At 34.7% G+C, this 13,227-nt stretch overlaps 1 protein-coding gene across 1 annotated transcript in view; it reads right to left on the reverse strand.

The window, feature by feature from the left end:
- The window catches only part of LOC125678024 (tectonic-like complex member MKS1), a 17,199-nt gene extending 4,504 nt beyond the window's left edge, over positions 1 to 12,695 (reverse strand). The window contains exons 1-16 of the mRNA XM_048916138.2: positions 12,594 to 12,695; positions 10,378 to 10,528; positions 9,560 to 9,642; positions 8,422 to 8,491; positions 6,605 to 6,714; positions 6,310 to 6,441; positions 5,764 to 5,894; positions 5,208 to 5,253; positions 4,965 to 5,058; positions 4,834 to 4,876; positions 4,654 to 4,716; positions 4,451 to 4,521; positions 2,607 to 2,685; positions 2,043 to 2,150; positions 604 to 737; positions 45 to 127 (exon numbers count right to left, since the gene is read on the reverse strand). Of these exons, the coding sequence (XP_048772095.2) occupies positions 45 to 127; positions 604 to 737; positions 2,043 to 2,150; positions 2,607 to 2,685; positions 4,451 to 4,521; positions 4,654 to 4,716; positions 4,834 to 4,876; positions 4,965 to 5,058; positions 5,208 to 5,253; positions 5,764 to 5,894; positions 6,310 to 6,441; positions 6,605 to 6,714; positions 8,422 to 8,491; positions 9,560 to 9,642; positions 10,378 to 10,528; positions 12,594 to 12,670 (1,475 nt within the window). The 5' untranslated portion in view covers positions 12,671 to 12,695. The remainder of the gene's footprint in view (positions 1 to 44; positions 128 to 603; positions 738 to 2,042; positions 2,151 to 2,606; positions 2,686 to 4,450; positions 4,522 to 4,653; positions 4,717 to 4,833; positions 4,877 to 4,964; positions 5,059 to 5,207; positions 5,254 to 5,763; positions 5,895 to 6,309; positions 6,442 to 6,604; positions 6,715 to 8,421; positions 8,492 to 9,559; positions 9,643 to 10,377; positions 10,529 to 12,593) is intronic.
- Positions 12,696 to 13,227: the final 532 nt, after the last annotated feature.

A 13,227-nucleotide genomic window follows, 5' to 3' on the forward strand; every position in this document is an offset into this window, starting at 1 on the left:
ATGGTATTTTCACTTATTTATTTTTTGGGGGGAGGGGGTGTTACCTAGACTGCATTATCACATTGAATTTTATGTCCACACTCCCTGTTGTTTCTGTACGAAATCCATACTTGCTTAAATAAGGTCCCTGTCAACAGAAAAGGAAATTCAGTCAAGATTCTAGTTTTCTTGTGTTTGAATAGTGGAATACAATGTAGATTTATTTTGCTAAACACTTCAACACTTCACTTTTTGGACTACATGGAATTGCACTGACCATTGACACCTTTAACTAAGTATACCATACAAGTGGAATTTTTAACGATCAAGACACAAATTTAGTGATTTTCTCATAAAATTGTGTATAAATATTTAGTGAGAGCTAATTTTAGCAACATTATAATTCCAAGAAAGATAACTATTACCTACGATACAGAATAAATTGTTACAGATATTCAATTTTAGCAATCTTAACACCCTTGCTGATAATGCTGAAATTAAATCCTCGCTAAAAATTCTGCTTATACGATATCTTTCGGGGACCTTTCACAGACATATTTATACAGTTTACTGTCTGTTTGAAATATACATGTAGCAATAACCAGGAGTCCTAGATATACTTACATCAAATGTGGAGGGAATTGCAGTGTAAGTGGAATCCTCCAACTCCGGAGTTCCACCAATGAAAAACCTCCTCATCTCCGACACAAATGATGTCCCCAGGGGGCGCCAGCAGTGGACAGTCTCCTTGTACACTCCTGAAATTAAATATAGATAAAATTATACCCAAGTTTAAATTTCAAAATTCTGGTAATACATAACTTCCAACAAGATGTGTTTATATAATACTAAGACGCTGAGTTTGATGACATTGAATTCTAGCAAGTCTGACCTTGACCTATATCATTCATTACTTTGACTTGACCTTTGACCTGATAGTTCATAAAATCGTGATGTGACTATCACATGTGCATTCTCTTTCACTATCAATACCTTTGATGGATTTTGAACTTTATGACATGGATATGAAATTAGTGACGTGTTTGTAATGAAAATATTCATGATTGAGACATTCCTCAGTTTCCATTCAACAGAATTTACTTTCACATACATTTGCAAGATTGTCTTGATGAAAAAACATTCTCATGAATAATTTTGTAAACCGATACATATGTATATGCATGGTAATGAACAAATTCAAAGAAAAAAAATTGTGTCTTTCTGAAAAATCTGACAAGGCTAAATTGTATAAACATGAATTATCACTGATTTGCAGTAAATAAAAGATCATAACAGTCAAATCCCTTACAAACTTTTGCAAAATGCGGCTAACTATTATATTTTGCGTAAAGAAGAAAAACACTTCGTAATGGCTGACTTCCATTTGAAACACAAATTGTGAAACAAATATTTTCCACTTTCCATCCTTAACAGTTCCTTCCTAAACAGCTACAATACGCCGGTTTCGAGATATGTTCGAGTTATTTCCCTTTGAAGAACTCTCGTAGATAGTAAGGCGCGAAACAACTTGTTTACATGCGGGAGTGGGACGAATATTCATCACTGCATACTCAGTATGTTTCTCATATGCTGTTTCAACACCCAAATTCAACTGATACACAAACTAAGTAAGTGATAAGTATTCAGGGAGTAATTAAATACATGGAATTCTTATCATATCATGTAATTTCGTTGATTGTAGGTATCTTATCCAGGATATTACTTTCAAATATGACATTGTTTTTATATTTCTACTTTAGTAAAACACTCTTTTGATAGTATTTTGTATTTCCTACATTAACACATTTAAAGAGAAACCGCTTTTAATATGTTTTGTCACTTCCTCACTGACTGTAAGTTTACTCTGTCCCACTTAGGCACTCAAAGTTCTACTAAATGTACCTCCTACACAGGAGAGTTCTTATCTCGAAACTGGCGTATTGTTATAAAGTTTCGAAGGTACATTATGTTTTTTGTGTGCTGTTAATACATGTAAATAAAGTAAGAATGGAATAATAAAACACAATGTGAAATGGGTACACATGTACACAGATATGTCTCACCAGGACGAGGTGGAATGGCTACATAAGTGTAGCCTTCTGTTCTAAATCGATTCCAGGAATCCAAGGACAACACCTCCATCAGGATGAATGGAAAGTGAGGAAAGGGATCTTAAAATATCAAGAACATTCGACATCAGCAACTGATGAACAAGATTAAATTATCAAGAACATTCGACATCAGCAACTGATGAACAAGATTAAATTATCAAGAACATTCGACATCAGCAACTGATCAACAAGATTAAATTATTAAGAACATTCGACATCAGCAACTGATGAACAAGATTAAATTATCAAGAACATTCGACATCAGCAACTGATGAACAAGATTAAATTATCAAGAACATTCAACATCAGTAACTGATGAACAAGATTAAATTATCAAGAACATTCGACATCAGTAACTGATGAACAAGATTAAATTATCAAGACATTCGACATCAGCAACTGATGAACACGATTAGATTATCATGAACATTCGACATCAACAACTGATTTACAAGATTAAATTATCAAGAACATTTATGATCAGCAACTGATAAAAAAATAAATCCTATACAATACCTTTGTTTTCATCACTGTAACTTTCATCTTTATAAAACATGTCAAACTCAAATGGAAAACTGAAATGTGCTACATTATCCTGAAAAAGTTAAAAAGAAGATAATGTTCAGTATTTCCTTTCTAATCTGGATTAAGTCTATTAACAATTGCTGTTAACATAATGAAATGACATTACAGACACAAATCTGTGACCCAAGTTTGTACATTTTCTGACCCTCAAAGCAGAGGTAAAGACTTCAAAATGGCCACAAATTACGTTCTTTTTTTTGTTCAAACAAGGGGGAGGGGGAGGGGGAGGGGTGCAAACTCATCCCCCATTACCCCACTTCCAGATCTACTACTGCATTAAGAGACAGCATCATATTCAGGTAGTACTAGAATGCTAAGAGTTATCTACCAAAATCCAAAACCTTAAACAAGATGCTCATGGGTCACAATGCTTAACTAAGTGACACCCTATTCAAACAGAAATGCAACTCATCAGCCATAAATAAATGTACCAAAGGCCTGTCACTTAACAAATTTCTACACTCTATATCTCAACATACTACCTATATCACTTCTATTGGAAAGATTCCCATTGGAAATCATTCGATCTCTGGGGAAGAGAGGGGGGGGGGGGGGGGGGGGGTGCCATGGTTTGAATACAGTTGAACTTGCACTACAAGGATGTATGCACATCATTTCACCTACTTGTAGCTAAATCGTTAATCTTCAGAAAACAATTTGGAATTTTTCACTTATATAATCATATGAAATACTTTGAATTCCTACTATGGACTCAAGTGCCGAAATTTGAACAAAATGACATAACATTTTAGCATATAGCTGTGAGTTTCATGTTTTTAAGAAGAAGACAACATCAGATATTTTTCCAAACATATTTCAACATAACATGCTGAACCTAATTGTGGCCCAGTAATGAGCATGTTCCCAATCAAGACCCAGGATAATGTTTTGAATAAATTTCAATCTTCACTATGTATGAGGATGGTTGTATTTGTATGGCGATATTTTTAAAGATTTTTTCTTCTTCTATATTACCCTACCCATAGTAAAACTTTTTGTATGTGCCCCCCCCCCCCCCCCTCCTTATCACTAAGGTGCCACAAGCAAAACAACTTAGAGCAATGATTCTGAAGAAGTAAAAAATCATGAAACATACAGGGAGACTTCAATCAGAACTGTTCAAGTGAGCTAAAAATATATATCATTACAGTCAGTCCCAATGAGTGCGTTCAAGATCGCCGTTCTTCGTACGAGTACAAATTCCTATCGATCCCGAAAGCCGAATACACAACCTGAGAACAGGTTCCAGGTGCAAGAACTCACACCACCTCTGTAGGTAGTGTGGTTGAAGAACAAAGACCATGTTCATGCGCACATGTTCTCGTCGTTCGCAACTCTAAGAACGGAGCACGAGAACAACGACCTAAAACACACTCAATGTGTCCATATCAAACGAAAGCAAGAGTATGTAGAAATATATTTTTTCATAATTTCTTGAAACAATCTCTTCTATTGGCAAAGGACATGTGGGTGGAAGCATTTTCCCCCCAGCAATATTTTAATTTAATACTGTTAATACAAATGCTTTCTAGAAAATAAAAGAATCCATATCCTAAGAATCTGAAAAATGAAGTCAAGCTGTCATATTTATATATTTGTAGTAGCTCATTCCTTCATAGCATACAGAGTACTTTCCCTTGCCTTGCAGCATTTAACACACCAAAATATTGAAACTTTTACGACAATTCGGGACATTGCCTCTTTGACATAACATATGTTTCATTAAAATTCACTACACAATGCAGTACAGTGGAATATTAAGGTGGACATCTTACCCTGCCTTCCACTTTAGTGGCACATGTCTGAGTAACCCAGGATAATTGTTGATGTCGATCTACCTTCCAGTCTGAAATAAAAATTACACAGTATGTCATCAGAAAAAACATCACATTATGTCAAACAAACGGAACAGAACATACGGGTATTTAATTCCCAAGATTGATACTTATTTGATCTGCAGAGGAAAAATAACACTTACTTTTCGGAATATCAACAAAGAAGTGAATATAAAGATCATCATATTCAAAATTCTTGGCTTTCTCTGAAATATATAATAATGGTGTAATAGACAAGAGTATATTTCATATATAGATGTATCATTACAAAATATATTAATTAGTAAAGGCATATCAAAAGAGAATGCAATACTTATACAAACCTATTTCTCCACAGACCAAAAGCCTCAACACTTCTGGAGGTGGCTTAAAATAATAAAAAGGACCATGTCAGTTATCTAAATGATTGCTTTGTATGTTTTTATAGCCGCATTCATCAACAAAGCATACTTACAAGTTCAAATTCATGTCCCACACAGGCAGACAGGAAGTCTTTATGACGACCGTATACTTCTCTGTACATTTTGATCTCTTTGTCCTGTTCCTGTCTGTGACAAACAAACTAACCATCAAGATTTATCATTCTTACAATGTGCATCTAAGAAAAATGAAAAATCCTATCAACTTATGCACAAATACATAATAACAAGGATCCTTTATTCCAAATTGTTCCGAATAGAAGACAACAATAACTAACCTACTCATTACTTTGGAATCGTGTTCAATCGTGTATTCAAAAACCTCTGAAAGAGAAAAAAAAATTAAATGAGGTAAAAACTGCATCTAACTCTGATTATTTTTATATAACATGATAGATATTTCACAGTTAGTATGTGAAGCATGGTATTCCTTGACAAAGTCAGCTGGTCACATAGAAAGAAGGAAATTATTGTATGTACACTTATTTTAGCAAGATTCAAATTTTTTCGTCTTTGGCAGTGAAGCAAGAGCACAAATTCATAGTTGCACTGAAACATGAAATTCTCTATACACTGTATATTCAATCACGATTATGCCAAATAGTGCATCAGTTCTGACTGTACCAAATATCAAATAAAATTAAGTACACATAGAGTATATGGAACAGTACAACGTACATGTACTTTATTTTGTCGATGTACTTTATTTTGTTGTTGTCGATGAAGTTTATTTTGTTGCTGTCGATGTACTTTATTTTGTTGCTGTCGATGTGCTTTATTTTGTTGTTGTCGGTGTAGTTTATTTTGTTACTGTCGATGATTCGCATTTCTTACCTCTTCCCAGACTGGCAGTCTCAGCAACATAAGGTTTCCTTCCTCTGTTGAAATCTGGTCGGATGCAGAGGACACCATTAGCATCCAGCTGTAGAGAACACAAAACCACTTCATCTCCCTCCTCAAAAGGCCTGTAAGTAAAAACATTGTTTACATTTACCTACCACAGGCCCTCACTCCATACCTCTTCAACAGCCTGGGCAGAGGAAAGCACCTCCTTCCATTCACAAAAGACACCTGTGTGTGCACCATTGATTCACTGCTAGTACATGTATACTCATCAAGTATCATTGTTGGGGGGGGGGGGGGTAATTACTGTGGAGGTTTAATTGATGTTTTTGTGGTAAAAAAAAAAAAACAACCTAACATATTCAACAGAAATTATCACCAAAAAAAACAACAACTGAGCTTTTCCACCACAAAATCAAGACCCCCCCCCCCCCCCCCAAAAAAAAACCCACCAACTTTTCTGAAACCACAAAACACTGACCTAAAAAAATAAGCAATAATACAATATTCAATGAATAAAATATGTATGTATCTTACCTGTCCTTGGGACCAAGGTCTGCCATGATATACATGACTTGTGCTGGGGCTGCCATGATGTGGTTTTTGTTTCTGAGCTCTTCAGATGGAACCTCTTCCACAATGTTAAATTTGGGAACAAATGCACTACCTCTGTTAAATGCATTTAAGTTACTAATTTACAACAATTTATAGTCACCAACTATCTACTTTTGCTTTATAATGTAACTTGATGGCTTCTGAGAAAATGTAATTTGTCATTTTGGTATACAACAATTGCACTAAAAATATGATACTGATAAAAAGCTTTCCCTACCTATCTCTTGGTTTTTTGCCACCACCAATTTTTCGCCTGCGTAGATGTGCCATTTTGTCAGCAAGGATTGTAGGCGTTTCCTTTGGTGAATTTGTCATGAAAAATACAGCCTATAACACAAAAAATACATGTCCCATGTGATGACCAGATATATTTCTATTGACACTTAGCAACAAAAATATACCTATAGATGATAATGTGGTGGGTGTCTTTTTTGTTGTTGAAAGCTCATAGTTCTCATGTTCAACTCATCAAGGTAGCTAAGTAGTTAAAGCATTTACATCATGATAAGGAGATTGTGAGTTTGCGCTTGTACTTTAAATCTGTATCTCTCACTTCTAAATGCTGAGTGTTTGGCAAAGCAGTCGCAACATACCTTTACATCTTAAGTTTGATATGGATAAAGTACAAGCACAAACTCATGACCTCCTTGTCCCGATGCCAATGAACAGCAGTACTAATCACTCAGAACATCCATTTAAACAAGAGGCCCATGGGTCAAAGTGCTCACCTTAGCCACCTTGGTCCTGCCGTTATTCAAGGTCAACACCAAAGTATAACAAGGCCTTGTCATAAAGAATCTATATACAAAATATGAAAGACCTACCTTAAATAGTTCAGGAGATATTAAATAGGTCAAGTTTATATTAAAGTAGGTCAAACTCAAAGGTCAAAAGATCAAACATCATGTGTCACAATGTCTTTCCATAAAGAATCTCTATACAAAATATGAAAGCTCTACCTAAAATAGTCCCTGATATATATACTTATCAGTTTAAGTTTTCATAAAAGTAGGTCAAACTCAGAATTCAAGGTCACAAGGTCAAAGGACATGATATGAAATGAAAGGTCTTGTTATAAGAAATTTATATACAAGATATGAAAGATCTACCATAGTTCAGTACGTATTGAATAGGTCAGATTTTTATTAAAAGTAAGTCAAACTTCCATGTCAAGGTCACAAGATCACACAACATTGCATCACATGAAAGGGCTTGCCATACAGAACATACACACAAAATATGAAAGCCCTAGCTTAAATAGTTCAAGAAATGTTTTTAAAGATATTTCCTATATATATCAGTATAAAATTTCATCCCCTCTTGTGGCCCCACCCTATCACCGTAGGAAATGATTTTAACAAACTTGAATCTGCACTATGTCAGGAAACTTTCATATAAACTTCAGCTTTTCTAGTCCAGTGGTTCTTGAGAAGATTTTTAACAATTTTCACTATATACATGTATTCGCATGTAAAATTTTATCCCCTATTGTGGTCCAACCCTACCCCCAGGGGTCATGATTATTACAAATTTGAATCCGCACTATGTCAGGAAGCTTTCATATAGATTTAAATTTTTCTGGCCAAGTGGATCTTGAGAAGATTTTTAAATGACTCCACCCTATTTTTTGCATTTTCGTGATTATTTCCCCTTTAAGGGGGCAAGACCCTTTATTTGAAAAAAAAAATTGAATCTCCTTCACCTAGGGATGTTTTGTGAAAGTTTGGTTGAAGCTGGTTCTGGAGAAGAAGATTTTAATTTCTCAGTGTTTTTGCTATTTCGTTATTATCTCCACTTAGAGAAGGGGAGTGCCCTTCATTTGAACAAACTTGAATCCCTTTCACCCAAGGATGCCTTTTGCCAAGTTTGGTTGAAACTGCCCCAGTGGTTCTGGAGAAGAAGTTGAAAATGTGAAAAGTTTACAGACGGACGGATGACGAGCAACAGGTAATCAGAAAAGCTCACTTGAACTTTCTGCTCAGGTAAGCTAAAAATTTATTAAATGATTTAATAGCAAAATAAAACTACACTTACTTCATCCTGTTGCGAAAACTTGTCATGGTCTACATATGTGAACAATCTGTTGTTTTGTGGACCTTTGTTTCTGAAATGTTGAATATATATATATGATACATATATCAAAATCACTTACACATACTGGTCATTTTTTCCCTTCATATTTCAACAAGAAATGAATGTTCTATTTTTTCACGTTTTTTTTTATGTTTAAGAAAGTATGAAACATAATGCAGACCTTTCTTCTTTTATATTGTATCTATTAAGTTTTAGAGTCAATTTGAAAGGTCAATGCGGAACTTTCGAGATATGGATCCACTCTGACTTTTATCGTGCGTTGAACGTAATTTGTTGGGCATGTCACTTCCGGATTACAATAACAACTAAGTAATCAAGCATGGGATACTTCAATTGCTATCTATTCCTGCATTTATATGCTATCTTTGAAAGTAAAGGAATCACTACAACCATTTTATAGGAAAATGTATTTGATTAAATTATGTGAGTTGGCGAGGGAAATAAATCTAGGGAATATCTTGAGGATATCGGTAAAACTTCACGCCTTGCATCCAATGATACGCGTCTAAATACGCCTTTTCCCTTCCATCTAATTTACACCCAGGTACTAAGCACCAATAGTGACTTGGATCGTCATCGTAGGACAGCGCATAGCTCTTTACGGACCGTCTGCTAGCGCAACACCATTTACATCAATGTCAACTTTGCCCTACAATTGGTTTAATACTATCACGTGACCGTGGTGTATAAACGTCAAATATAATCAGTCGTTTCGGCACATCCCGAAATTCCGTATTGCATGTCAAATTTGCCTGTAACATATCTTATGTTCACTTCAGTGCTACTCTCAAATCTTTAGTAAAAGTGAATATTATAGCTAAATACTTATATGTACAATCAATTAATACATGACAGGATAGTCACAGCATTTGTCTCCAGTCTTACTTACAAAGTGTATTTAAACCAAATTAACTGATTTTCAGGTCTGACTGCTATTTGTTTAGGGCGTTACTACTTTAAGTATTGTATAAAGACCCAAACAAAAATTGACAAAAAAGTATCGAACATCAAAGTGAAAAAAATAGACCAAAACCAAACTGTGGTCAATTGTTTCAGTCGTGTTTCGCAAATAACTCACAATATTTCTGTTACTTTGGCATTGTAGTCCTTCTCTAGCTGGGTTGTACAATTTGCAATGTTTTGGTACAAATCCACTTCGTGCTGTGAACAAACCATATACATGTACATGTTTTAATTTTTCTAGAAAGTATTTCATATAGAGGAAATACACAACAGATGATATCTGTGCATTTCTTAAGGTGGCTCACTACACCCAGAAATAGTTTCTCAAGTCAGTACAAATTGATTTAATTATACAAGATATGATGATATACAATATTATAAGTATATATGCCAAAAAGGCAAAAAATTATACAAATTTGGATAAAAACATGATTTTCAAAAAAATTATTTCATTACATATGAACAAAAGACTCTGGGGAATTTGAACTCGAGATCTGCGGTTCACCACTCCTATGCTTTAACCACTGAACTAGACAAACAAATCGATCGATACAAATAATTTCACAAAACATTTAAATCGCCATCTTGTGACATGGTGTCATACAGAGTATAAGCTTTAGTGTAGTGAGCTACCTTAATGAAAGTAGTTTATTCATTAAAAATAGATTTTTCTTTACTGTGGAATCATTATATTTCAAGTGGGCTCAATTTTCATGGATTTTGATTTACCGCTATCCTACAAATTCAAAATCTCCACAAAACACACCAGCAGAATAACAATTCAATGTACAGAGACCACTTCTATGAAATTAGATCCCACGAAACTGTAAAATAATTAGAAATCCTTAAAAATTGACCCCCATGTTTACAAATGATTCCATTGTACATCCTCAAATTGAAAAACCATATCCTCAGAACCTCCATATCTCTAACCTTGCTGAATTCTTTCTGCTGCCAATCAAACACCCTTTCTTCAATGTCCTGCAAGCTCTCCTGCACCTTCTGCATCTCCAGATTTGAGCCATCTTGCTCTAAATTGCTATGTGGCACAATGTTTGATGAAGATATCCTACTCAACTTTACACTAAAAAATCAGAAATAAATTTCTTGTAACTATTAGTAAATCTAATAAATGTAGTGATCATAAGTTAATGAGAGTGGGAGCTCTAACTGGGAGAGGAATTAGAATCGCTAATTCATGTACATGTATCACTTTCTTCTTGATATATATGTAAGGTAACAATCTATCCTTGTCTAGTGTGGATTCTATAAACAAACTAAGATTTTTTTTCATCAGTTATACTGACAATATAAATGGCCATCAAAAGAACTGTCCATCACATTTAAGATTTTAAACAAATTTAAATATACAACCTGTAAACATTTTTTAGTTAATAAAATGTGTCATTGTACTAATTCAATATCTTCCCCACAAGTGCTTGGGTCTTATTTGCCCTCTCACGGTGTCCAGTTGGGCGTCTCCACAAAGAAATTTATTCGCCCAAGGCAAAATTTAGGCATCTTGGGCAGTCAGGCGCACAGTTATTTCAAACAAAGTGCCTATGACACTTTAAAATTTTGGTCAAAATGGTGTTGATTCAAATGCAAGTGTGAGGACATCTACCCAAAAAGTTAACGTCATTCTGAGATGTTACATAAAATCCGTAAAACCATGTAAATCTTATTTTCCCAATCATATAATCACTCCCCATTATACCAGGTTTCCTAAGTTCGTATACTTGCTCAACACCAGCGCTAAATATGATGTCACAATGCACTTTTTGCATCAATTGTGATATATTTCCTGCATTCAAAGAATATGCGGATCAAATGTCAACAGTTGTGTAACAAGATGCTATCGCCATTTAAATGATGGAATTTTGTGTGTTTATGTACTGACGTCATGAGCAAAGAAATTGAATGGCGAGGCATGACCTAATTCAATTGATGCTTCATTTGTCGGTGTTAAGGCCGTTTAAACGGTGAGAGCATCGTATTAATCATGATCTATTTGTAGAATAATCTTCCAATAAATGAATCCTCGCGTCTTGGAAGATAGATTCACAAAATAAAGTTGTAAGAGGTAGGTAAAGCAGCGACACCAGCTGGTGTCACTGAATTCCCACTTTTCAATATGGAGTCTGCTCTGACTCTCCCCTGCACATGTCACAATATAAAAGCGGGGGTAAGAGTCAGAGGAGTCTCGGATTAAAAAAAACCCTGAATATGTATCGTATCGTGAAGGGGGCGTATCATTTCAGCCCTTTACTCAGGAAGGTATACATATGCTAGCATGGTTCCCTTGGAGCTTCACACCTGCTTGATATTAACTCCGCCCCATTTAACATATCTGAGGAAAACCGACTGGTTGAAAACCTCGGCCTTTAAGACCCAAGCATGCACTTGTGGTCTACCCTATTAAACAGGTTGGGAACACTTCCCCTATAGCGAGATATTCTCGCTAAAATGCGATTATCCCTCTCTAGTGAGAATAAATATATCCCGTACAACCGAGAAAAACACCCATGGAGTACATCTCTTCATGATTCACGTGAAAAGAAGAAAAATTAAGTGCTAAAATGTCTGATACTTCTGCAAATATATTAATCAAAACAAAAACACTCACGATGTGTATTGGATTTCAGACTGCTTGCCTCTTACACAGCAACTTTGATATGCGATTTCTTGACTATGTTGTCAATTTCATAGAAACAATTCGCATCATGTTGAGTGCGTGTCACACTTATTCAGTGTTGCACGGGATTTGCCATTATTTTCAATAAAGACGTCAAAACACCTGTTTGTGGTAATGTTTATTTCTCGCTAAAGAAGGATAATCGCGTTTTAGCAAGAATATCTCGCTATAGAGGAAGTGTTCCAACCTGTTAAACTGGTGTTTTTGTCTGCTTGTAGTACTTGTTCACTGTAATGTGGTGCATGAATTCGAAAAAAAATGTCTTCCTATGTTTCATTTACCCAAGAAATAGTTAATTATCAAATATAAACAATAAACGTATGGAGAACTGTCAAACTGAGAAAATTCGAAATGACTATTATCTACTGTTGAACCAACTTCTAGTGATTGTTTACTTGGAACTGACACATCTTGAGATCTATTACGTATAAATATATATAAAATTTATAAATACCGTATCTTTAAGTTTTTGACAGGGTCGCTAGACCTGTAATATGCTGCTCCTAAATCAGGATCAGACAGGTCGGCCATGACGCTCCAACCAAATCTTGGTTTATAAAATGCTTGAATAGCAGCAGATATTTACGGTCTAAAAGATGAAAACACTCAGATCAATATCAAACTTGATTTGCTAAAAGAATATGTAACTTTTTTGAGCAAGTGTTTGATATCAGAGAAGAAAGACTTCGAAATATTCAATTTATTGACGGCACCATTTGGCATGTATGGCACGTCGTTTTCACATTTATTCCTCTAATTTTATAACGTGTCTTAATACGGGGCGCCGATTGGGACTTGATAATCAATGTTGTGTACACAAAAATTGAATTCTGTCATAACAAAAGCATTTTTGTCTTTCAAAAATATGTTATTCATAGTTTTATGATAACTTCATTTTTGTAATGACAAAAAATAAATTTTTTTACATAGGCTATATATATATACAAAATTATCTTTCAGTGGACAAAATTTTATTTTTGTCATGACTAAATTCATTTTTTTGTCAATCAGGTATGCAAATATAAACTTATTTGCATACAAAATTAACTTTCGTTATCTAATTTGCAAATTAGATAACAAAGGTCAAT

This window comes from Ostrea edulis, chromosome 1 (genome assembly GCF_947568905.1).
Source record: "Ostrea edulis chromosome 1, xbOstEdul1.1, whole genome shotgun sequence".
In the NCBI taxonomy this organism is placed as follows: Eukaryota; Metazoa; Mollusca; class Bivalvia; order Ostreida; family Ostreidae; genus Ostrea; species Ostrea edulis.